Genomic DNA, 23,395 nt, shown 5'->3' with positions numbered 1-23,395 from the left:
TGCATCCACGAAGGTCCTTGTGCTCCTCACAGCAGGGACACGGTTTTGACCAGGATTTTACAGGTGGGGGACTGAGCCCGGAATCAGCGACCAACCTGCCCGGGATCCTCTTCATACACGGCACAGGTGTCATATGAGTCCAGGATGTCTCCGGGGTGCGAGCTCTTACCACTGTTCTCCTGCCCTGGGATTGCTCTTGTCGGGGAGCCAGAACTCCTGTCCCCTCAAGGGTCCTCTACTTAAAATAAGAGTCAGGGGCGCCTGGGTGGCTCAGTCGGTGGAGCGTCCGACTTCAGCTCAGGTCACGATCTCGCGGTCTGTGAGTTCGAGCCCCGCGTCGGGCTCTGGGCTGACGGCTCGGAGCCTGGAGCCTGCTTCCGATTCTGTGTCTCCCTCTCTCTCTGCCCCTCCCCCGTTCATGCTCTGTCTCTCTCTGTCCCAAAAATAAATAAACGTTAAAAAAAAAAAAAAAAAAATCAGAATGACATGAGACGGGTTAAGAGGAGAAAACCAAGTGTAACAGGCGTGCGTACGGGGAATCCACACGGACAGGGAAGTTCCAGAGACCCACCAAAATGAGATATATATGTCATTCTGGACTAAGGAGAAGGAGCTTTTGAAATCTCCTGCAGGGAATTTCTTTTAGAGTTTTCTGGAACTAAAGAACTTTGTCCATTATGGATGGATTTGATTTTGGAAACGGCTCAAGTTGTTAGGGCACGAAACTGGGGCCCGAGCAGCGGGATGAAGGAAAGAGCAGTTGTGACTTCACCGGGAGGTGAGGAGGTGTCCTGAGTCAGCACCAGGGTCACGTCCAGAGGAATTTCCAAAGGGCCCTGGGCAGTGGTGGGCCGTCCCAGTTAGCAGGCAGGCACTCAGCGGCCCCCGGAGGCAGCGATGACCCTGGGGAATGGTGGTCGGCTGGGCCGGGCCTCTGCTGTGACCCAGGCAGGCTCTGGCTCCAGCTCCCCCGTCAGTCAGGAGGGCCCCTCACAGCCACGGGGAACGCTGGTTTTCCTATCGGCCCTACTTCTGGAAGGAAGGAAACGATGTTGAAACTCCCCAGCTCTGGTGTTGCACCCAAGGTGGCCGCTGGGAATGTGGTAGCATTTGTCTAACGTGGTTCTGGAACAGTCTGAGCCCGTGCGGGTTCGCGGGTTCGCGGGATGCTCTTGCTTGACCCCAACTCTGGTTGACCGAGGCTCTTACGTGCTCATTGGCTTCAGGGTTTCCTGTTTCTTGTTTCTAAGGATCTGTGTCCGTTACTGACTTGTCAGAAGGTAGAATTGACTCAATGGCGATAATGGTTTTTCTCCTGAAAAATGAAATACAAGATAAAGGGAACTGAGTCGGTCTGTTTGACTCTTACTGTACCCGCGAGTTGTAGGCAGTGGGCTGAAGGGAAGCTTTTTTTCTTTTTTCCCCCTGTGTTGGTTAGCATCACAGGATTAGAAGCCACTGGAGTAGAAATGGAATGATTGATTTATTCGTTCATTTAGCAAAAAAAATTTTTTTTAAATTTTTTAAATGCTTTTTATTTTTGAGAGAGAGAGAGAGAGAGAGAGAGAGAGAGAGAGAGAGACAGAATCCGAAGTAGACTCCAGGCTCTGAGCCGTCAGCACAGAGCCTGGTGTGAGGCTCGAACCCATGAACTGTGAGATCATGACCTGAGCCGAAGTCAGATGCTTAACCTACTGAGCCACCCAGGCGCCCCAACAAATATTTTTTTAACACAAACTGTGTGCTAGGCGTCCTCCCAGGCCCAGAGTTAGGGTGTGGATGAGCTGGCCCTCCATGGGGCGAGATGGACACCTGAAGGGTGTAGTCTCTGGTGGAATGCCCCAAGGGTGTCACCTGTGTGACACAGTGAGGCAGGCTGGTGGGGCTGGCCTTTTTAAGGAGGGCGGTCAGGAAGAGGCCTTGTTAGCAGAAGTCTGCCAGTGGCAACGTGTGTGGAGGGCACACCTGGGGGGCCTGGGGCAGGCCTTCAAGGTCGAGGGGGGCTGAGGTGCTGGTGGCCGTGTAGGGCTCACAGGCAGCAGCCCTGGGTAGAACGCCGATGATGTCAGACTGCATGGGAGGCGGCTCCTGGACGTCCCGGCCAGTGTGTTGGGTAAGAGGTTGGGTAAGAGGGAACTTTGCACTCTGGAGGTCAGCATGGGGAGGCCACGAGGTACGGGCTGGGAGCCTGGGGCATTGCCAAAGGGCAGGTGTGGACCGGGGAGCCCGGGCAGAGCCTTCAGTGGGAGGATGGGAGGTGAGGGGCCTGTCAGGGAACCAGCAGGAGAGTGGGCGCTCCGGAGCAAGAGGAGGGGAGAGAATAGGTGTGCACTGCTCCGGGGGCTGGGCAAAGGGTCCTTGTCTCCCGGGCCAGAGCTCCGCCGCGTGACCCAGCCCCCCACAGCCCGCAGAACTTTGAGCAGAGACCAAATGCTTCGTGGTCTTGTAATATGTTCGGAGGAAAGAATCCCAAATGATTTTTGTGTTCTGGTCCCAGTGAGTGTTACTCATGTGACTTCTCATACATCGTTTTGCTTTTCAAAGGATAAAAAGAGTGAAGTATGGGGCGCCTGGGTGGCGCAGTCGGTTGAGCGTCCGACTTCAGCCAGGTCACGATCTCGCGGTCCGTGAGTTCGAGCCCCGCGTCAGTCTCTGGGCTGATGGCTCAGAGCCTGGAGCCTGTTTCCGATTCTGTGTGTCCCTCTCTCTCTGCCCCTCCCCCGTTCATGCTCTGTCTCTCTCTGTCCCAAAAATAAATAAACGTTGAAAAAAAATTTAAAAAAAAAAAAAAAAAAAAAAAAAAAAAAAAAAAAAAAGAGTGAAGTATGCTTTCCATTGTACTTCTCTGAGTATCTCTGAGGCTCCCGCTGACCTTCCGAGATCCAGGGATCCAGCGTGGGCACGTCGCTGGGCAGGTGTGTGGCCCCCACCCGCCTCCCCGGGAGACGGCGGACCAGGGAGGTGGCGGGTGTGGCCACACTGTCAGGCCGGCTTCAGCCTCCTCCCAGAGCCTCCTTTGTGTAGCCGAGTCTGTCCAGGTCTCTTCAAGAGCACTTGGGGTCCTGCTTGCTGTGCTGTGTTGCCTGCACGCTTCTCCGTGGGGATGGGCTTCACGGGCCCGACGTCACCTCTGCTCTGACCACGGGGCTGGGCCAGGTCACCGTGAGATTTCAGGGCAGGAGAGACCAAGACGAACTGCGGTTTTCTGCATCAGCCCAGTCTGCTCCTCCTCAGTGTGGCTTCTGCATCCCTGTTCTCCTGAGGACCGAGCACGTCCACGCCTCTAGTCCACGGGCAGGTGGACCCTGTGGGGCTGTCTCTTCCCCTGAGACCATTGGGAACGGACAGTAAGAGACTAAACACGGAGAGAGCCGTGCAGTGGAGGGAGTGGAGGGGCCTCGGCTGGAGAAGCAGCAGCCCGCAGGGAGGGGCTGTTGGGAACGTGGTGCGGGGAGCTCAGGCCCCACGTGTGGTGGGGGCTGGCCTGGCGTCAGCCGGGGGTCTGTGTACGGGCAGCCACCCCCACGTGTGCAGACGGAGCAGCCAGCAGGCAGGAGCTCGGCACACTTCTCCGCGACAACGTGGAACTGCCCATCTGGGGAGAAGGAAGGCCGCGGGTGTGGACCCTGGTGCCTGCGGTGTGGGGCTGACAGGTGGGACCCCCATCCAGCGACAGTGCCCCAGTCGGCTCAGCGATTTACATACAGTACACGCACCCGTGTAAGGGCCGAGACAGAAGCCCCCGTCACCTGCGGTCCCTGCAGGCGCCCTTGTGGTCAGTGAGCACCACTCTGGCCCCGGCGGGCGCGGGTCTGCTTCCTGCCGTTGCGGGGACGTGTGACTGTACCGGCCGGCTCCTCACCCGCGCGTGGACGTTTCGACACTTGCGTCATTTCCAGTTTGAGGACATTGAGAATAAAGTTGCTGTGGCTGTTCTTGGCAGGCCTGCATTTATTTGGTAAATAACTTGGGAGTAGAGTTTCTGGCTTGTGTGCTAGGGGAGCATTTGACTTTGTAAGAAATCACCGACCTGTTTTCCAAGACGTTTGTGCCGTTTTATGTTCCTCCCAGCGCCAGCAGATTAGAATTGTAGCCGCTCTGCATCCTTGTCGGCACAGAGTATTTTCAGCTTTTCCCATTTCAGCCATTTTAGGGGCGAGTCGTGGTGTCTTGCTGTGGTTTTCATTTTCTTGTCCTCGGTCGATGTTTACGCATCTTTCCGTGTGTTTGTTGGCCGTTAATATATTTTTTTGTGTGAAGTGTCTGTTCACCTTTTTGCCCTTTTTAAAAGGTGGATTATTTGCCATCATGTAATTGATTTGTTAGAGTTCTTTATATATCCTGGAATCAAGTTCTTAGGTACATATATTACAATTTTCTCCCATTCTGGGCCTGGTGTTTTCTTTTCTTTAACAGTGTCTTATGAACAGCAGGTGATATAATTTTGATGACATTCCAGTGAGCTGCTTATATTTCTTTTTTTTTTTTTAATATTTATTTATTTTTGAAAGCGAGAGAGCGTGCGCAGAGGGGAGGCAGGGGTGGGTTGGACAGAGGATCTGAAGTGGGCTCTGTGCTGACAGCTGGGACGTTTGAGAATTGCCAGCCCCATGGAAAAGGAGCTGAGAATAACAGGGAAAATGACCCCGAATAGAACAGAGATGACTGCTCAGTCACTGGTCCTGTAGCCCGCCACCGTGTGCCCACTTCAGATGTGAGGCTCCTGGGCGGTCAGCAGGAGGCATCCGGCCCAGGCCGGACGTGCCCATGCAGGCATCTGGTTGTCCTTGCCGGCCTCGATGTCCATTGACCAACCAGTGATTCTGTGACTCCCCCTGCCCTTTGGCCGGTCCAGAGTGGGGTGAGGACAAGGGTCAGCCACTCCTCCTGACGTGTCGTAGTTTTCAGGGTCTCAGGGTGCGTTGTGGGGGGTTCCCGTGATTAGTGCCACCAGAGATGTGTTTTGCATCTGAACCCAAGAACAAGATGCTGGGAGGAAGGGCCAATCACAGATCAAGAAAGAATTCTGACAATTAAAAGTATTTTTAAAGAAATTAACTCAGAATATAGACCAAAAAAGACAAAATCTGGGAGAAGATCTAAGAGACGTGGAGGGTAAATCAGGATGTCCAATTCAGTGGTCACATTCCAGAAACATACAGTGGAAAACAGGAAGGGGAGACTATTGAGATGGCCCGGTCGCTTCTCAGGACAGGGACTTGAGAACAAAAGGCCTGCAGAGGCCCGAGCAGCAAGTGGGAGGTGTTTCAGAGGCATCTGGAAACCCACAGAGGGGACACTGGACACAGCCTGTCCCGCTTCCCAGCCGCGGCTGAGGACGGCAGATGGGTCTGCCCACGCAGGGGCGGGGAGACTCCTGCAGATGCCAGGCTCTGGGGAGTCTCCGGGGAGCAGCTTTGCGGGCCCGGCCTGTGGCCGAGGGCTCCACCTGCAGCCGCCTCCGTTCCCTTCCAAGTTCAGAACGGTGGGAACCGAGAGATTGGAGCTGGAGAAGGCCTCCAGGAGGATGGGGCCCTGAGCCGGCAGCCTCCTGCTCCTCGAGGGCTCCGCTGGAGCCGGTGGGCCTGGTCCAGGCTGGGGCTGGGCTTTCAGCCCCCTGGAGGGACGGAGGGGAGGAGGGGCGGAGGGGTGGTGTGGTGGAGGGTCTTCCCCGCAGGAGCGCACCCCAGAGGAGGGGGCTCGGGAGCCCTGGCGAGCTCACAGGGGCCCGTGAAGAGCAGCCCGGGCAGAGCATTGAGCCTGGAGAACGAGAGTCAGTCATGCTGCCCGAGTGGACGGCACTAAGGGGTGGGAGGGAACAGAGTGGCACGGAGGGAAGGGAAGGGCACGGTAGCCAGAAGTCCCGGAGAAACAGCGGGCTGCCCATCTGAACCAGGCTCACAGCTCACTGGTGGTGCACAGTGAGTGTTCTGGCCTCATGATCCTCATGATGCCGCAGCGATGTTTTAGGTTCAGCCTGTGGGGGGAGCTTGGGGGACAGGAGGCGGCCTCCTCACAGAGCAGGCCTCATGGACCGTGGTTGCCACGTCAGGACGTGTGGGATGGGCCTCTCTACTGCCCATCCTGGCGAGGAGCCAGCAGAGAGCACAGGACACGGGCGGGCTCACGGTGGCGTGGGTGTGCTACGTGGAGACGCAGCGGGAACCACCTGGAAAGCTGTCGGCAGCGCTGAGCCCGTGGAGGGGCAGGATGAGCGGACCGGGGTCCCCGTCCCAAGCCCCCAGCGGGTCTTTGTCTGTGTGCCCCCAGGACAGGCCCAGTGGCTCAGCGGGTGCTCACGTCCATCGAGGCAATCTGACACCACGGGCCCGCTGAGGTGCTTTAGACGAGCGTGACAGGCCGTGTCTCCGATGCTGGCGTGGCGCCCCTGCCACCAGGGAGGATCTCTGCGTCCTGCCGGCTTTGGGCCCGCCCGCCTGGCGCCTGGTCGTGGCCGTGATTTCTGCTTGGGTACCGCTGCCTCTTCTCACCGCGGTCCCTTCCTGATTCAGGAGCTGCTGCTGGAGCTGGAGTCCGAGATGCAGAAGAGGGAGCACGAGTTCCGCCTGCAGGCTGACCGCATGAGCAACGAGGTCCTGACACGCGAGCTCAAGGTGCGGCGGCCCTCGGGCCGTGACAGTTCCCGCTCGGGAGCAGGGAGGCCGCCTCTGGGCCGGGCGGCGGGGTGATGCGACAGGAGGGCTGGCGCCACTGCTCTGGTTGCCCCTGCCTGGGGAAGTGGGCCCCCACCCGGGTAGGCTGTCCCCCCGATCCCCGCGAGACCCCCCGCCATCCACCTGTGTGCTCCACGAGCTCGGCTGGGCCGGTGGGGGTGGTGCACATCCATTTAGGGCGGAGGAGGCCAGGCCAGTGGTTGGGGTCCATGTGCGGCTCTTGCCCCCGGCCAGGGTGCTGGCTGCCCTTCCTGAACGTGGGTTCTTTAACACACCAGCCAGGTGCTGCTGGGGCACACTAGCGTGCACGCCCGGCCTTTGGCACCGACACAGGGACCGGCCCTGAGGGAGTGGGAGGTGGTGTGGGGGAGCGGCAGGCAGGGCTGGCACCTGGCCCGAGGCCGCCACCCGTGTGGGTTACACCGCGTGGGCGTTCAGCAGGTGCCTCTGAGAGACCCCTGCCGTAGTATCCAGTGAGGGTCTTCCCAGGCCGCCAGCCTTCCCACGGTGCCACGGTCCAGGGGGCAGCACCCAGTCAGCCAGGGGCCCCGAGAACCCTGGCAGTTCTGCGTGGCTGTGTCTAGGCCGGGCAGGGCCCAGCCCAACCTCACCGTCTGGCCGGGACCCTAGCTCTTCCCTTAGTGCCAGCCGCGCCCCCCCCCCCCCAAGGGGCACCTCTGCATGGGTACCGCAGCCCCACCCCCAGAAGGCCCCACAGGGACCCCTCACGAGGCCGCCTGGTGACTTCTGGGAGTCCCGGGCCAGACAGCAGGCAGCACACGCGGGGCCGCACCCTGGGCTCCGCGGTGGGGTGGGCGCTGCCGTCAGCGGAGGGCGGCAGGGGTCGTGGGGCCGGGGACACGCACGTTGCAGGCCCGCCCGTCCCCCATCTGCCCTGCGGGGCTGTTACACAGGCCGCAGCGGATACACACCAGCTGATCGGGGCGCTGCAGCCGTTACGTCACCCGCAGCTTACGGCTGAGGAAACCGAGGCCCCGCAAGGTTCTTCTAAGATGGAGCGTGTGGGGAGCGCGGTCTTCCACTCTCCACCTAAGTGCTGGATTCGAGTGTTTAGTATTCACCGATGAGGCAGGAAGCCAGGTGCAATCGTAGCACTGTGCCGGCGCCAGTGGGCCGCGGGCCCGCCCAGGTGGCCGCGCCGCCCCGCACGTTCGCTGCGCGCTCCTCACGCGTGAGCACGGCCTCGCGGTTTTGTCGCCTCTTGGATTGTGAGGTTTCTTCTCTTTCCTCAGGTTGTTCCAGTGTCAGCCTCATTTTGAATTCTCTCTCCCTCGAAGGTTAAACTGTTGGACAAGGAGCTCGCGGCCCTGAAGGAAGCTGCAGCACAGGCCGCGGAGTCGCTGCGGAGCGCCGAGGCTGCGAACTCGGAGCTGCGGGACCAGCTGCAGCGCGGCGGGCAAGAGCTCAGGGACCTGGCGGCGGCCAAAGACGCACGGTGTGGAGCCGCGCCTGCCTCCTGGGGCTGGGCCCGCGGGGGGGGGGGGCGGGGGGGGGGCTCTGCTTTACCCGCTAACGTTTCCTCCGCCTCAGGATCAGGGACTTAGAAGGCCAACTTCACTCGGAGCAGCAGGCCAGGAAGAAGGAGGAGGAGGCGTTCAGGAGGAAGTGAGTGTCCGCCCTGGCGCGTGGGGTTGGGTCCAGGCGGAGGCTGCCGTCAACCTGGGCCGTCTGGCCTTTGAACTCACTGCTCGGGATTTTCTCACTGGTGCTCAGGCTTTTTGGCGTTTCAAAACTTTTAAACTTAAAAGTCGTATTGGCCAGTTTGTTAATTTTAGATTGCAGCAACAAACGTCACTGTAGCGGTAAGGGCGCCTCTCGTTTTCCTTGCGGCCCCGCGCCCTCTGGCTTCTCAGGAGCCCCCTCTTCCTGCCGAAACGCTGATCGCTTACCTCGGTGTGGGCCGTGTGCCCCCCGCTGCCTGCCGGGTGCCGGGGTGGCCCAGTGGGTAGGCGGCGGGCCCCCTGGGGCCGCGACCCTTATGAAGCGCTTGGTGGCCCGCCCAGGCTGAGGCGTGTGAGGCCAGCAGGACGAGGAGGGCGCAGAGAAGGCACAAGGCTTCTGGGGTAGGGTGGGCGTGGGCGAGCGCGTGCCCTCGGGAGCAGCCCGGGCGAGCCTGAGGGGGCAGCGTGTGTCCGGCTGTCCAGCTGCTGCGGGACCGCCTCCCGTTCCCTTTTCCGGAGAAGCGGCACGAGACTGCATGTGACACACGCGTGTGGCGATGGGGAAGCTAGTCGGGAGCGAGAACGCGGGGGGCTGTGGAGCAAGGGCAACCCGGGGGCATTCATGTGGCCGTGGTGTTTGTGCAGCACGTGCTCGCAGAGGAGAAAAGCTTTACAGCCCTTGTGGTGCCCGTTTTCACCCGGAGTTAGAGCCCCCTGAGCTGGGAGCTGCCTTCCAGACACCATCGACCTGTATCCACGTCGGCCCGGGCCCTGTGCACACGACTGAGAGGGTGGGCCTCACTTGTGTGCTCCCGCTGGTGGCGTGTGGGTGCCACAGGCACAGCAGAACGTGGCCTTGCTTGAACCCGTAGGCCGGGAGTGCTAGGACCTCTCGCTTGGCGCGCTGTGGCCACTGGCCTTTGGCTTGGGCGGCCGTGGAAGAATTTGGCACTTTCAGAGTCTTTTGAATCATAAACTGAAATAATTTAAAAAATGAATATAATTAAAAAAACTTATCTCTGAGAGGGAGACAGAGTGCGAGCAGGGGAGGGGCAGAGAGGGGGAGACACAGAATCCGGGGCAGGCTCCAGGCTCCGAGCTGTCAGCACAGAGGCCAATGGCGGGACCGGAACCCACAAACCGTGAGATCGTGACCTGAGCCGAAGCCAGACACTTAACTGGCTGAGCCCCCCAGGCGCCCCTAATCTTTTTAGCGTATCAGAACTGTTGGCATCAAGAGGTAGAAGTGTTCAGGAGCACCTGGCTGGCTCCCTCCGTGGAGTGTGCAGCTCTTGGTCTCAGGGTGGTGAGTTCGAGCCCCACACTGGGGGAAGAGATGACTTGAAGATAAAATCTCTTGAAAAAGCAAGAAGTAAAACTGTTTCGTTACTGTTTAAAACGTATCAAAACAATCCCTACCATTGATTTAAAAGTACGTGAACCAGCCTTACGTATAACTTTCCTTTTTCTCCTGCCCGAACTCCCATTTTTACCTGACTTCCTCAGGACCTTTGTCCGAATATAATGAATTTTTTTGCCCTTCAGAAATTTGAACTCCGTCACCTCTAACAACAATATGTAGATTTACGTGAACTGAAAACGACACCGACTGGGGTCACCAGGCTTTAGGTGTTCTGAGAGGGTTGTAAGTGCAGGTCTTACGAGAGGACGTACTTTACAAAACAACATACCATAAAAGTCAGTAATCACTAAGTAAACTGTAAAGTCTCCTTAGGAACGCCCCTCTCAGGAGGCAAGACGTCCCCACTTCAGTTTGCAAGCAGACCGTGTGGGGCTGGCCACCTCGTCGCGCTCACGGCCAGGGGGCAGCTAGGTGGGTTCTCTGCCGCATCTCCTGGGCTCTGAGCGCCTTCCGGTTACGTGCCTGGATCCACCTGCTGGCTTCTCGTCCGGAATGGTGTCGTGTCCTGTGTCTGCTGCTCATGTGGCAGCGCCTCCACGTCTGTGGCTGGCCACGTGTCTGCGTATGGTCAGCAGGACCGTCCACGTTCTCTGTTTCCAGAAGCTTAGATAAGAGGCTTTTTGAAGGCTTACTCTGTGACCGTTCCATAGACCAGGTGTCTTTCCCCTCAGCGACACTTTGTGTCTGGGAAGCTGGGACGTTGTGACTCGAGCACGTTTGCCAACACGATGTTTACACAGTAGGATGGTTTTTATTTTGTCGCAAGCTTTACCATTTCTAAGACTTCAAGCTTGCAGATTTAGGGAGAACGTTCACCAGGCCACCTAAACAGCAAAACCCACCTTCGCTGTGAAACCATCAGCTGGTCAGGTGGCTCTGCGAGACCGTATCTCTTCATTTTTCAGTCCAAGCAAGTGAATTTGTCTGTGTTTGGAGGAGTGTCATTGAAACACCGAGAATTCTAGGACACACCTCGTAAAATGTCACGTCCTAAAGCGGTCCAGACGAAGACAAATTCGCGCTAGTATACTTGGCACATTTTATTTTTAAAAAAAAATTTTTTTTTAACGTTTATTTATTTTTGGGACAGAGAGAGACAGAGCATGAACGGGGGAGGGGCAGAGAGAGAGGGAGACACAGAATCGGAAACAGGCTCCAGGCTCCGAGCCATCAGCCCAGAGCCTGACGCGGGGCTCGAACTCACGGACCGCGAGATCGTGACCTGAGCTGAAGTCGGCCGCTTAACCGACCGAGCCACCCAGGCGCCCCATACTTGGCACATTTTAAAGCGCGTTATCGGCACACGCGGATGCTTCACCTCGGAACCTGCCGTGGGATGACGCAGCGTCCCAGGCGGCAGATGGGGCCACGGCGACGGAAGGAGTAACCACCACCACGCGGTGCAGTTGGAAATGACCGCTCATTTCACCAGCCGTCACGCTCGGACTTTCCCGGTTTGACGCAGAGAAGGGCACGTGCTGCCAGAAAGTAACGCACGGCAGCCAGCGTGTGTTCGTGTCTTTGCCAATAGAAGGTAGAAAATCCTGACCAGGTTGCACGGCGGGTAAGATGAGGCTTGAGTGTAGTTAGAACGAAAAGTACATAATGTGACCTGACAGAAAGGCTTCACCATTTCACCGGGAGATGCTGGTGGAATCTAAAAGAAACCACTAGAATTATATTTTTGGGGCTTTCAACTTTTTACTGAAACCAAGTGGAATAAAAGCATAGAAAGGGCCGAGCGTTGCCAGTCAGATGTGCACACGACACCTGCCAATTTGGTGTGGGGTCAAGACGGGCGTCTGTTCTGGTGATGGAGTTCTGGTAAGTTTGGCGTCTCCCAGCAGAGACAGAAGCGGCCGCCGTCCCCCGGTCCCCAGTCACAGGGAAGGCATCCGGGTCCTGGACTGATGGAGAGTGACGGCCACGTCCCACCTTCAGGGGCTGCTAGGAAAACCGGTGAGGGTGCTAGTGATGCTGCTTTGCCGGAGCCCCGGCTTCCGGGGCTTTTCTTCCGGGGGTGCTGAGCTCCAGAGTCGGGCCAGGGGCCGCTCAGCCAGTGTCCACCCGGCGAGTGTCCACACGGCTGGGGGGCCGGAGCTTCCTTGGCTGAGGACATGAGCACGACAGCCCCAGGTCCAGGGTACGAGCAGGAGCGAGGAAACCGCGGGCGAGGTGCCTGGGGACTGGAGCGGGGCCCACGCCAGCTGCCGGGGCCCCTGCTTGTGTTTCAGGCACGAGGCGCTGGACCACCTGGCCAGGGAGAAGGACGCAGTGCTGGCGGCTGTGAAGGGTGCCCATGTGGAGCAGCTGCAGGCGCTGGAGGCCAGGGCGCTGGAGTTGCAGGCCCACGGCGACAGCCTCGAGCTGCAGCTCCGCGGGGCAGAGCGGAGGCAGGCCGAGGCCTTGAAGGAGAAGGACGCCGCCATGGACAAGTGAGTGTGGGCGGGCGGGCCTGGGCGCGTTCCTGGGGCTCTCTGGTTGTTGTCTTCCACCGTTTCTCGTCCTTTTCTTCTTTTGAAATGGTGTCGTTGCTATGTATGCAGTCATCGTGGTAAAATACACACAACATAAAATTTTCCGTCCTAACCACTTGAAGCCACAGTTTGCGGGCACGGAGCACACGCGCGTTCTTGTGTGCAGCCTCCACCGCCGTCCATCTCCAGACTGTGTCTCGGAAAGTGGACGCTGTCCCCGCTAAACCCCAGCTCCCCCCTCCCCCTGCCCTGGGGCCTACCATCTCCTCTCTGTCTCTGTGAACTTGACTCCTGCAGGTCCCCCATATGAGTGGGATCCTGTAGTACCTGCCTTTTTGTGACTGGATCATTCCACTTGCCAAGATGTCTTCAAGGTTCGTTCATGTTGTAGCCTCTGATAAGAGTCCCTTCCTTTATTATTTTTTTTTTTTTTACTTTCGAGAGCGTGAGCAGGGGAGAGGGGCAGAGGGAGAGAGAATCTTAAGCAGGCTCCACGCTTAGCTGGATCCCATGAGCCTCGGATCATGACCTGAGCCAAAATCAAGAGTCAGACACTCAACCAACTGAGCCACCCAGGAGCCCCAAAGATTCCCTTCTTTTTCATGGCTGAGTAATATTCCGTTGTGTGGATGGGATCATAGTTTCTTTTTCCAGTCATCTATCAACGGACATTTGGCTCATTTCCACGTTTTAGCTATTGTGAATAGTGCTGCTGTGATCGTGGGTGTGCAAATATCTATTCAGGTCTCTTCTTAGAATTGTTTTGGGGACATACCAGAAAGTCAATTGCTACATGGTAATTCTGCATTTAACTTTCTGAGGAACCACCACCCCGTTTTCCACAGCGGATGCGCTGCTTTGCACAAAGATTCTAATTTCTCCATCGACTGGCTTCTTCTTAAACCCATTTTTCTCTCCAGCATCTAAGCCAAGTCACGCCACGTAAGCAGTCGTGTTCGCCTGTGCACAGTGTCCAGGCCGGCGTGTGTGCACACGGGACCATTGGAACTGGACTCAGTCTCCTGGCTGCCAGTGAGGAAGAGGCTGTGTTTACTGACGATGGTTAAGACAGTTAAATCGGTCATTTCTAGGGTTCACCTTCCTCAGCAACTGGCTTTTCCTGTCTGTCTGGGAAGTGTTTCTGGCTCTGCCGAGTTACATTTCCATTTTGGAGGACGATGGCTCTGACAAGCACAGAATACAGGGAAGTCAGAGCTTATCCGGGAAGGTTTCCTTGGGCGGAGCGTGTGGTCTTGTTGTTCGATCTGTTCAATGCACGCAGCAGTAGCTGGAGAAGCAGAAGGGACCGTGTGATGGGCAAATGTGTTCCCGCTGTCCCTCCTGCTGGGAGGGCTCTGCCGGGCCCTTCACGCGGCCGCTGTCAGGATCTACAGCGCTGCCTCGCGTGGAGGCCGTGGGCCGGCCTTCTGCCCGCACTCGCCTTGCCGTGTGTCCCTCCTTGTGTTCCTCCGTGCGACCCAGGGAGTGTGCCGTGGCCCAGTGCCGCCTGGGACCGTCCCTGCCCTTTCATACTGAGACAAAGGCTGTTTGAAAGCCAGCAACAAAAACAGCCCGTATTTTGGGCTTGTTACTTCGTCCGGCCTATTTGTGATGATGAACGCCACAGTCGAGAAGCAGCGGCCCCAAGGTGGCTTTGAGAGAACCCGATCACGCCCTGTGCCGCCATGTAACCCACGATAGAGACACACGGCAGGCCACACCGGCCGTGCCACTTCCAGGGCCCACGGTTAAGGCGCAAAGAGATAGAGGAAATTATTTAACCCAGTGCATCCAAGATGCTGTCGTGTTGCACAACATTAACAAGTAATCAGTATAAAAACTAATCATTTTTTACCTGACAAAAATTATTACTGAGATATTTTGTATTGTTTTGGTGCTAAATTTTGAAGCCACATCTCGGTTCGGACCAGCCATGTGCTCGGGAGCTGTGTGTGGCCCGTGGCCCCACATTGAACAGCACGGGCCTGAGTGCTTGACTGCGGGGGTCCAGGACCCGGAAGGGTGGGTCCTCACAGTTCCAGAGTGCGGACCTCACGGGGCTGGGTTGTTCTTGGCACTTGAGCGGCAACCGGGATCACGTTCGGGAGAGCAGCAGAACCCTCGTGGTATTTAGATAACTTGGTAGGTGTTCGCTGGAAACTGAGAAGAGATAAAAATATAGTTCCAGACTTCTGGCGACTTCTCTCGCGGTTCGGGAGGCCTGACACACACACGGACTTGGTAGGAGCAGCGTCAGGGAGAAGAAGAGGAAGTCCGTACGGGACGTGCCTCTTGATGTCATTTGAGGCCTGGGCAGGTGACTTCCCGGGTGGCCAGCTGCTCTGTTTCCCACCCGGAAAGTCAGAAGAAGCCCCAATGACCGGTTTAGCTGCTAGCTGGTATCCTTTGCCCCTCAGACCAAAGTTGCTGGCGGGTGGGCGATGAGCACAGTTTCATTTTAGAAAAATCCAGACCGGGTCCCGGGTGTTCTGTGTCCACCCAGCTTCTCCGTGACATGTGGCCGACAGCGTAGCCGGAGGAGATCGCTCACGTCCCCCGTCACGTCACACACTCGGTGCCGAGGCCCAGATCCCGCGGGGATGCGGCTCCAGGGTAGCGCACACCGAGGGGCGCCCCCCAGAGCTCGGCCCTGGGGCCGAGCCCTCCTCTCCTGTCACCTGCAGGTGTCTTAACTGGTTTCCAGCTTTTAGCAGCCCTTTGTGATCTTAGGACAGGTTGTCTCAGGTAAGAGGTCGATATGAGTTTGTACGGATTGTACTAGAAATAATTTGTTCAACGTACGTGAAGAGAAACGGACTTTTTCCTGTGGCTAAGAATGGCGCTGGAAACTCTATACTCGACAGCCTTTCTTACTTACTCCTTTGAGAATGTCTGTGACTCCAGATTTATTCCATGCTGTTTCCAGGCAGGTTAGCGGTACAGCCCGCGGAATCTTGATGTCCACTGGTCAGCCTTGATTTCCTCTGGAGGTGTGGGTTCTGTGCCTTTCCCCGTAAGGATGGGGAAGGAAATGGGCCAGGGCCACAAACGGGGTCAACACACAGCAGGCGGCCTTTTGTGCGTCAAGACTGTCGCTTCCCTGGCTAGTTAGTATCTCTAGGTGTCGTCTCTAAAGTTTTTCTTTTTGGGATATTTATCCAAGTGTAGTGATTCTACCAGGTGGCGTAGGGGTTCCTGTACAACCTCGTTTTACTGTTCAGTTTGAAAACCTGTAGTGAGCGTCTCCATGTTGAGGGGCCGCGTGCGCCGTGGCCCAGGTGAGCCACATGGCACCACCTCAAGACCGCGGGCTCCGCCAGCCTCCGTGGCTCGCCTTTCCCTGCACGTCTGGCACGGACCTGGCGCGTTGTAGGTGCTCAGTCGACGGCTGCGTGGGTGGCATGGATGGTGGATACGTCTCGCGTGGGACCGTTTCCTAATCTAGGCAAGGAGGTCTCCACCCTGACGCGGAAGAGACTCCGGTGTGCAGCGTGCCCTTCGAGGGCCGCACGCGCGTGTGAGCCTGTGTGCTCGGGGCGCCGTGTACAAGAAAGCTTGAGCGAGCGAGTGAGTGAGCTCCACGCCCACGTTCACAGAGCTTCCCTCCTTCGTGCAGACTTCGTGAAGAGGCGTCGGCTCTAAAATCGGGCTGGGATGCCCAGGTCGCCCAGCTGTCCAAGGACCTGATCTCCAAGGACCTTCGGATTCAGGCGTTGCAGGAAGAGGCAGTGGAGCTCAAGGCACAGCTGGCCAGGTGCCAGCAGGACGTCGGAAGGTGACTGCCCCCGGGGACGTTCCCGAGATGCTCTTCTCACTGTGCGCCCCGTGGGGGGTGGGGGGCCATTCTAGGTGCTAAGGGTACAGAAGGGAACGGAGTCGAGGCCCTGGCCTCACATCCGATTGTGGGGAAGAGACGAGAAACAGGACAGAGAAGGGGAGTGTCTGGTTGTGAGAAGGGAGAGCCAGCAGGATGGGCTGATGGGGGGCGGCCAGCGGAGGCCTTTCCCCGGAGGTGGTGTCGGGTCTGGAGCCGGCGCCGCGGCAGCTCTCCTGCCCCGTCCTGTGTGGGGAAGCACCTCTTCGTGTGTCCTGTCCCACCCCCGTCTCCTCTCATCCAGTGGATGAACGCTGGAGTGAGGGTCACGTTCTCTTTCTTGAGGAATAACTTAGACATGAGGAAACTCGTTTCGGCCGTGCGGTTGGAGTCCTGAGCAGCATGAACACCTGTCAAGCAGGCCTGTAGTCAGGACCCGAAACCTTCCCGCCGTCCGGCATGTCCTCATGCCTCGCGGCCGCCGCCCACCTGCGCCGGCCCCGCCGCTGCGCGTCCCTTCTGCCCCGTCCGCGATTCCGCTCAACGGAGTCATGCAGCATCTGGCTTCCCGTGGTATTTATTTGGACATTTATTGCAGGTTTTCTGTTGTTCTGTCTCAGTTTGGGGAATTGGTGTCTTTCAGTGAGTTTGCGCATCTCGTCAAATTGTTGACTTCAGTGGCATAAAATTGTGTATCGTGTTTGTGTGTCTCATCTCTGACGTGTGCAGAATCTGCGGTAACGTCCACTCTTGTTTTGGATGAGTCTGGCTGGAGGCGTATCAGTTGTATCGGTCTTTTCTTTAAGTCTGTTTCTTTTGAGAGAGAGCACGAAAGGGGGAGGAGGGGCAGAGAGAGGGGGGAGACGGGGAATCCCGAGCAGGCTCCACACTGACAGCACAGAGCCCGACGTGGGGCTTGAACTCACGAACTGTGAGATCGCGACGTGAGCCGAGGTCAAGAGTCGGACGCTCAACCACCCAGGCGCCCCAGTCACGAAGTCTTTTATTAATGCATTTGCATTTACGATTGTTATGGCTTCTTTTATTTATTTCATTTTATCTTATTTTACTGATATAAGTGATCTCTGCACCCAGAGATCACCCCCCCCCCCAAGTTTGAGTGGGGCTCAAACTCCTGACCCTGATATCAGGAGCTGCACGCTTTTCTGACTGAGCCAGCCAGGCGTCCTGGGTTGCTGTGGCTTCTTGGTGACTGTCCCTCGATTAGCAGGACGCAGCTGTCTTTATTCTGGATAGTCCTCCTCCTTGCTTGTCTGTTGTGTCTGATGTCAGTACGGCCACTTGGGTGCTTCCTGCCTGGTGTTTGCGTGCACACCCTTCCACTCACTGACTCTGACTTGTGCTGAGGTCAAGTGCATTTCTTACCGATCGCGCGTGCTGTGTCTTGCTTTTCCTGTCTCCCCTGACAGCTCTGCCCATTCCCTGGACGGTTCGGATCATTTAATTTAATGCTAGGATTGATGTGTTTGGGTTTAAATCGCCAACCTGCAGTTGGTTTTGTATTTTCCTCGTATTTTTTGTTCCTTAATTTTTCTGCCTTTTAAAAACTCAGTCGAGGGGGTGCCTGGCTGGCTCAGTTGTTTAAATGTCCAGCTCTCAGTTTCAGCTCAGGTCATGATCTCACAGTTTGTGAGTTTAAGCCCCGCATCAGGCTCTGAGCTGATAGCGGGGAGCTGGCTTGGGAGTCTGTCTCTCCCTCTCTCTCTGCCCCTCCCCTGTTCGTTCTCTCTCTCTCTCTCTCAAAAATAAACAAATAAATTTAAAAATAAATAAATAAATGGATAAACAGTTGAGTGTTTTTTAGGATTCCATTTTATTTCCACTGTTGTCTTATATAAACTTTTTTATTTATTTCATGGTTGTTCTAAGATTCACAGAATGCATAGTTTGCCGTTAATAATGTCTAGCTCTTTGTACGTAATATAAAATCCTTACGACCTCCTGTTTCTCTTCACTCTCCTTTGCTGTTGTCGGACATTTTACTTTTGTGTACGTATATAATTACATACGTTGTTTTTGTTGCTTTGATCCGATAATGTCCTTTAATTAAAGACAAAAATTGAAAGAAAAGCTTTATGCTTTTTCCAATATTTATTTCTGATGGCTTTTCATTTTTTAAAAATCAAATTTAGGGCACCTGGGTGGCTCAGTAGTTTAAGTGTCTGACTCTTGGTTTCGCCTCAGGTCACGATCTCGTGGTTTGTGAGTTTGAGCCCCACTTTGGGCTCTCTGCTGACAGCACAGAGCCTGCTTGGGATTCTCTCTCTCTCTCTCTCTGCCCCTCCCCTGCTCACATGCTCTCTCTCAAAAATAAAAAAATTTTAAAAATTAAAAAAAAAACAGTGAAATTAGAGAAAAGTCAAGTTCAAAGTTTCCATAAGGTGTAATCTTTCTTCAGCCCCCAGACGTCCTTTGACGCCCCTCCCAGCGCAGCCTTGCACTCAGCCCGTTTGTCCGAATTTCTTTGCCTTCTCTTTCTGAAGCGTGTTATTACTCGATGGAAAATTCCAGGCTGGTGGTGTTTGCTTCCCGTTGAAGACGACTTGTTCTCTCCTGGCACTCGTTTCTCAGGAGGGTTCCGCGGGCACCCTTTGTTCCTCCACACGTGTTGCGCCTTTTCCTCCCGATTCGTGTTTTTCCCTTCATCGTTGGTTTGTGGTGATTTGATTGTTCGTGTATGTAGGTGAGGTTCTGCGTGCGTCGCCTGCCGCGGTTTCCACCGGCCTTTCTCTGCTTGCCCCCTTTCTCCTGGGAGTCCTAGGTGCCCGTGCGTTAGCATCCCCTCGGTCAGCGGCCTTTCTCGCTGCCGCGTGTGATCGGCCCACTGAGGCTGAGGAGTTTTCATTTTCACCTTTCTCCGTCTTACGTGTGTGGTTGCTTTCTGTCCCCGATCATATTCACGACGCGGTCCCATCCCTCTTGTTTCCGGGCCGTTCTCGCTTCCTTGCGCCTCTCGCCAGGCCCGCTGGTCGGATGCGGTGCCCTTGTGTGGAGAGCGTCGGGGCTTGTCCGCTTCCTCCCGCCCGCGCTGCCTTCTGTTCCGGCCGCAGCCGGTGGCGGCACAGAGCCTGCACACGGCGCCCTCAGGTCCCGACCGTTGGGGCCTCGCGGCCCGCGGCTGCTTCTGCAAGGCCGGCAGGAGCCCCCCTGCAGCGGGCAGGACGGGGTCTTCCAGGGCCTCACTAAACAGGGGCCGCCTGTCCCCCGCGCTCACGACCCGGTCACACTCGGGAGACGTGTGCAGAGGCCCCCACCGCGCGGCGGGCGAGAAGTCCAGGGCCGGGCTGGCGCTCGCTCTCTCACCCTCAAGTTTGCCCACTGCACACGGCGTGCGCTGCCCCGTTCCAGCCCAAGGACGTGCGTGCCCCCATGGCGCCGGGTTTCCTCCTGTGTCCCCTCCGCTGGGACCTCTGCAGACCCGCGTTCCGTGGACGTGGGGCTGCTGGCTTTCGGAGGTCTCTCTCTCTGGCCTTGCGGCTCCGTGTGCTCTGTGCTGCACACGCCCCCGAGCTCTCCGGGGTCGCTCTCCGCGGCTCCGAGACCCTCGCACCTTCTCCAGTGGAAGCAGCTTTCGTGCTTTTCCTCAAGTTTGCTCGTTTCTTCCCTTCTCTTTCTTGGTTCTTCTCTTTCTTGAGGTTGATCTTCCGTGCTGCTGGGTCTCCTCGGTTCCCGGGCGTCCCTGCTGTCTGCCCGGCTCTGACCCCGAGGCTGCCCGTGGACTCCACTTATCCTCCGTGTCTACACGGCGGAGACTCGTCCCGGCTGCCGTGCCGCGAGACCGTCGCGTGTCAGCAAGCGCGGGCCAACACGGGCCGGCCCAGCGGGGGCCCGGGAGGGACCCGAGTGCGGGCGGTGGCGCCTCCCCACGCTCTGCCACCTGCCACACACCTTTGCTTTTCGCGTGCGAGGGGACGGGCCTCAGGAGGACGTCGGCGTCCCCGCAGGTATAAGCAGCAGCTGCTGGCGGCGGCGGAGCGGGAGCAGTGCCTGGAACGCGACAAGGTGCAGCTGGAGCTGGACTGGCGACACCGCTGTGACAGTCGCGAGAGGGACCACTACCGTGCGTCTGAGGACTTGCTGCAGGCTCTGACTGCCGCGCGGGACCAGGTCTGTGCCCCGCGAGGCCTTCGCACTCCCTCCTGCGCTGTGGCACCGGGGGGGGGGGGGGGGGGGGCGGGGGGGGGGGAGGCGGCTCTGGGCTCGCGAACCCCGCCGAGCAGTTTGACTCACAACAAAAATTACAGCAGCGGAAGGTGTCCCTGTCCTGCCCGCCAGCCTTTTACCCGTTTGTTTCTTTTCGAGAGAGTGAATGCACGTGAGCAGGGAACAGGCAGAGAGAGAGAGAGAGAGAGAGAGAGAGAGACAGAATCCTAAGTAGGCTCCGGGCTCTGAGCTGTCAGCTCAGAGCCCAACACGAGGCTCAAACCCACAAACCGTGTGATCGTGACCTGAGCGGAAATCAAGTCAGTCACTCAACAGACTAAGCCACCCAGGCACCCCCCGGCTGTTTTATTTTTTATTGCGTTAGCCTGTTTCCCATGAAGAAAACAGTGCCAGGAGGATCCCTGCCCCCTGTGCACAGGGGACCGGGCGGAAAGGGCCGCACCCCGAGCCCGATGCTGCCGCCCGGCCAGCCCCGACCGCCGCCTGGTCCTGGGCCGGGGGGGCCGCTCCCTCATGCGCCTGCTCTCTGCTCCCGGGAGCCTCACAACTCTTCCGACACGAACCGACTCCCACATGTCTCCCCAGGTTGCTGCCAAGCTCCAGGAGACAGAGCGGACGCTGTGTGACCAGGAGGTGGTGCTGAAGGCCTTGACCCTTGAGAGAGACCAGGCCGTGCAGGCGTTGAGGACACGCGGACTTCTTCCTGACAAGGAGGTGCGGGTCGGCACGGCCGCCCCCCGCCCTGAGCCTCCCCCGGGGACGCCGCTCCCCAGCCCTCTCCTGCGCCTCCCCTGCCCCCCCAGCCGTGGTGGTGGGAGAGCGGTCCCAGCGGCACCAGGTCTCCTCAGGTGTCGGCGCAACGGGAGCCATTCTGACACCTGAAGGAGCTGAGGTGACTCTGGACTCAGAGTCCAGGTTTCAAGTGGACCCCACGTTGAAATCTCAGACCCCGCCTTCAGACGTCACAGCACGCAGACGCCTAGCGTGAGGTCGTGTTTTATCCGCGGAGCTGTCGCGGCAGGTCGCCGTGTGCCGCCATCTCCGCCATCCGGGTGCTGCCCGAGTGCCTCTCCGCGCCAGGTCTGCCCGAGAGCCTCGTCTGTGGCCCTGGGTCCTCTGACGCTGAGGCCAGTGCCGCAGCCCCAGAGACGCAGGGACCCCATGTAACAGTTTGCAAGGAGCAGAGCTGGGCTGCGAGCCCGGATGCCCGAGGGCCATGGTCGGGGGGCAGGGGCGGCCTGAGGCTGGGGCGGCGAGAGCAGGAGGGGCTGGTGGGGGGAGGCTCCTCCAGGCCTGTGAAGAGTTCTTGTTTCTTGCTTTATATGCAGCGAAACGCACAGACCTTCAGGGCACAGGTCAGTGAGTTTGACGTGAAGGACCCATGGGCCCAGCCCTCCAACAAAATGCAGAGCATGTCTGTCACCCTGGAAAGTTGGCCACACCCCTTCCCGTTGGCCCCCTGCTCACCCCAAAGGCAGCAGCTGCTTGGACTTCTAGCTGGTCGTAGGGACCCGGGCGGGCAAGGTTTGCTCTAAGATGATGCAGTGGCCACATGTCTGCAGACCCGGCTTCTGACCGGTGTTAAGATGTTGGTAATTTGGGGCACCTGGCTGGTTCAGTCGGTGGAGGGTGCAGCTCTTGACCTCAGGGTCATGAGTTCGAACCCCACACTGGGTACAGAGATCACTAAAGCAAAAGGGTATCAGTAACTTGTCCTGACCTGTGTGCAGAAGCCAGGACCTCTACTTGTCTCAAGGGTTTTAGGTTCTAGCACAGAGTCAGAGGGGACATTTGATGATTCTGTCATGGTCACTTGTGAGAATTGTCAGAACGCAGGAAACGGATCCTGTGTCTGTGTGGGCATCTGGGCAGGAGCCTCTGCCCCAGAGAGAACGTGGTGCTGGAGGCGGAGGTTTCTTCAGGCCTCGGCATCACAGGGTGGGAAGGCCCGTGGGGAAGGATCAGCGGGTGGCGGGGACACCGGTGTCCTCCCTGCCACGTCGCTGGCCCCAGAGCCAGATCACTTCCTCATTTTAGAAGTTGTAAATAAGGCTTCCTGTCCTGCTAGCTTTGTCGGTTTTGGTGCTGACTTTGGAGAATTCAGCGTGTCATCAGACCTCCAGGAGGATATCTCAGGGTGCAGCAAAGGGCTCTTTTGTGACTCAAGCCTGGGTCTCCGGGGAGGGCAGAACTAACAGGTTAGACTTTATCCCAGAGACACGCAGCTTCACCCGTGGTGTCTGAGCCACCTGACATACAGCCGTGGCCGTTTTCTCCCCACACAGATCTCGCTGAAGGATAGCTGGCCAGAGCCTGACGCTGACTGAGATGCCTGCCCCAAAGGGACAGGCTCCAGTCCTAGCCGCCAGCTCTTTGAGATGCAACCTTACTTGGAAATAGGGTCTGTGTGGATGTAACCAGTGCAGACGAGGTCACGCTGGAGCAGGGTGGGCCCTAATCCAATATGACCGGCCTCCTTATAAAAAGAACACCACGTGGAAGACAGTCGCAGGGAGAGGGCCACGCGCCGACAGAGGCAGAGGTGGGAGTGACGTGGCCCCAAACCAAGGGACACCAAGGTTCTCTGGTAAACACTAGAAGCTGGAGGAGGGAGGAAGGAGTCTCACCAGAGTCTCCGAGGTTTGCTCCCAGCCTGAGGCGTGTGTCCCGTAGCGAACCCGGCCCGTCGTGGGGCTCGCCTCGGGGCCCCTGAGGGAGGCCGTGTCGCCGGGCTGCTGGGAGGTCTGGGAAAAGCCCACACGGGAAGGTGCCGGCCTGACCCCGCCTCAGACCCCATCCTCCTGGTCCCAGGGCCCTTTGTTCAGTAGTCTGACCTCCGTCCCTTCGTGAAAAGCCACTCAGCCAGTTGTGCCGGGTGACGGAGCTTCGGAAGTGCTTGGGAAGACCTTCCCAGCGGGGCAGCCTCTCCCACCCGCCGTGTCAGCCTGGGGCGGGGGCGTGTGGGCCAGGCCGAGGGTGCACAGCGCGCAGCTCCCGTCCTCGCCGGCGGCGGTGGCCCGTGCTCGTTGCGGAGGGCGGGGGAGACCCGGGGCCTCTGGCCACACCCTCCGAGGACCGCGCTTGGTGTTCGAGGCGGGCTGGGCGCCGGGAGAAGGTTGTAGCCCGCCAGCCGCGCCGAG

The 23,395-nt window shown here is 57.9% G+C and overlaps 1 protein-coding gene across 9 annotated transcripts in view; it reads left to right on the top strand.

Moving 5' to 3' along the window:
- Positions 1-23,395, top strand: part of CCDC57 (coiled-coil domain containing 57) — a 105,383-nt gene that overhangs the window by 16,834 nt on the left and 65,154 nt on the right. For all 9 annotated transcript variants that reach the window (XR_007146852.1, XR_007146851.1, XM_047832729.1 and 6 more), the window contains exons 5-11: positions 6,513-6,614; positions 7,973-8,130; positions 8,226-8,300; positions 12,014-12,214; positions 15,873-16,031; positions 20,036-20,198; positions 20,841-20,969. Coding sequence is in view for 7 of the 9 variants with exons in the window: in XM_047832729.1 (XP_047688685.1) it covers positions 6,513-6,614; positions 7,973-8,130; positions 8,226-8,300; positions 12,014-12,214; positions 15,873-16,031; positions 20,036-20,198; positions 20,841-20,969 (987 nt within the window). In the remaining 2 variants the exon portion in view is untranslated. The remainder of the gene's footprint in view (positions 1-6,512; positions 6,615-7,972; positions 8,131-8,225; positions 8,301-12,013; positions 12,215-15,872; positions 16,032-20,035; positions 20,199-20,840; positions 20,970-23,395) is intronic.

Source organism: Prionailurus viverrinus, chromosome E1, assembly GCF_022837055.1.
Source record: "Prionailurus viverrinus isolate Anna chromosome E1, UM_Priviv_1.0, whole genome shotgun sequence".
Taxonomy (NCBI): domain Eukaryota; kingdom Metazoa; phylum Chordata; class Mammalia; order Carnivora; family Felidae; genus Prionailurus; species Prionailurus viverrinus.
Note: the sequence above shows the minus strand (reverse complement) of the source record. Positions and strands in the feature narration are given on the sequence as shown.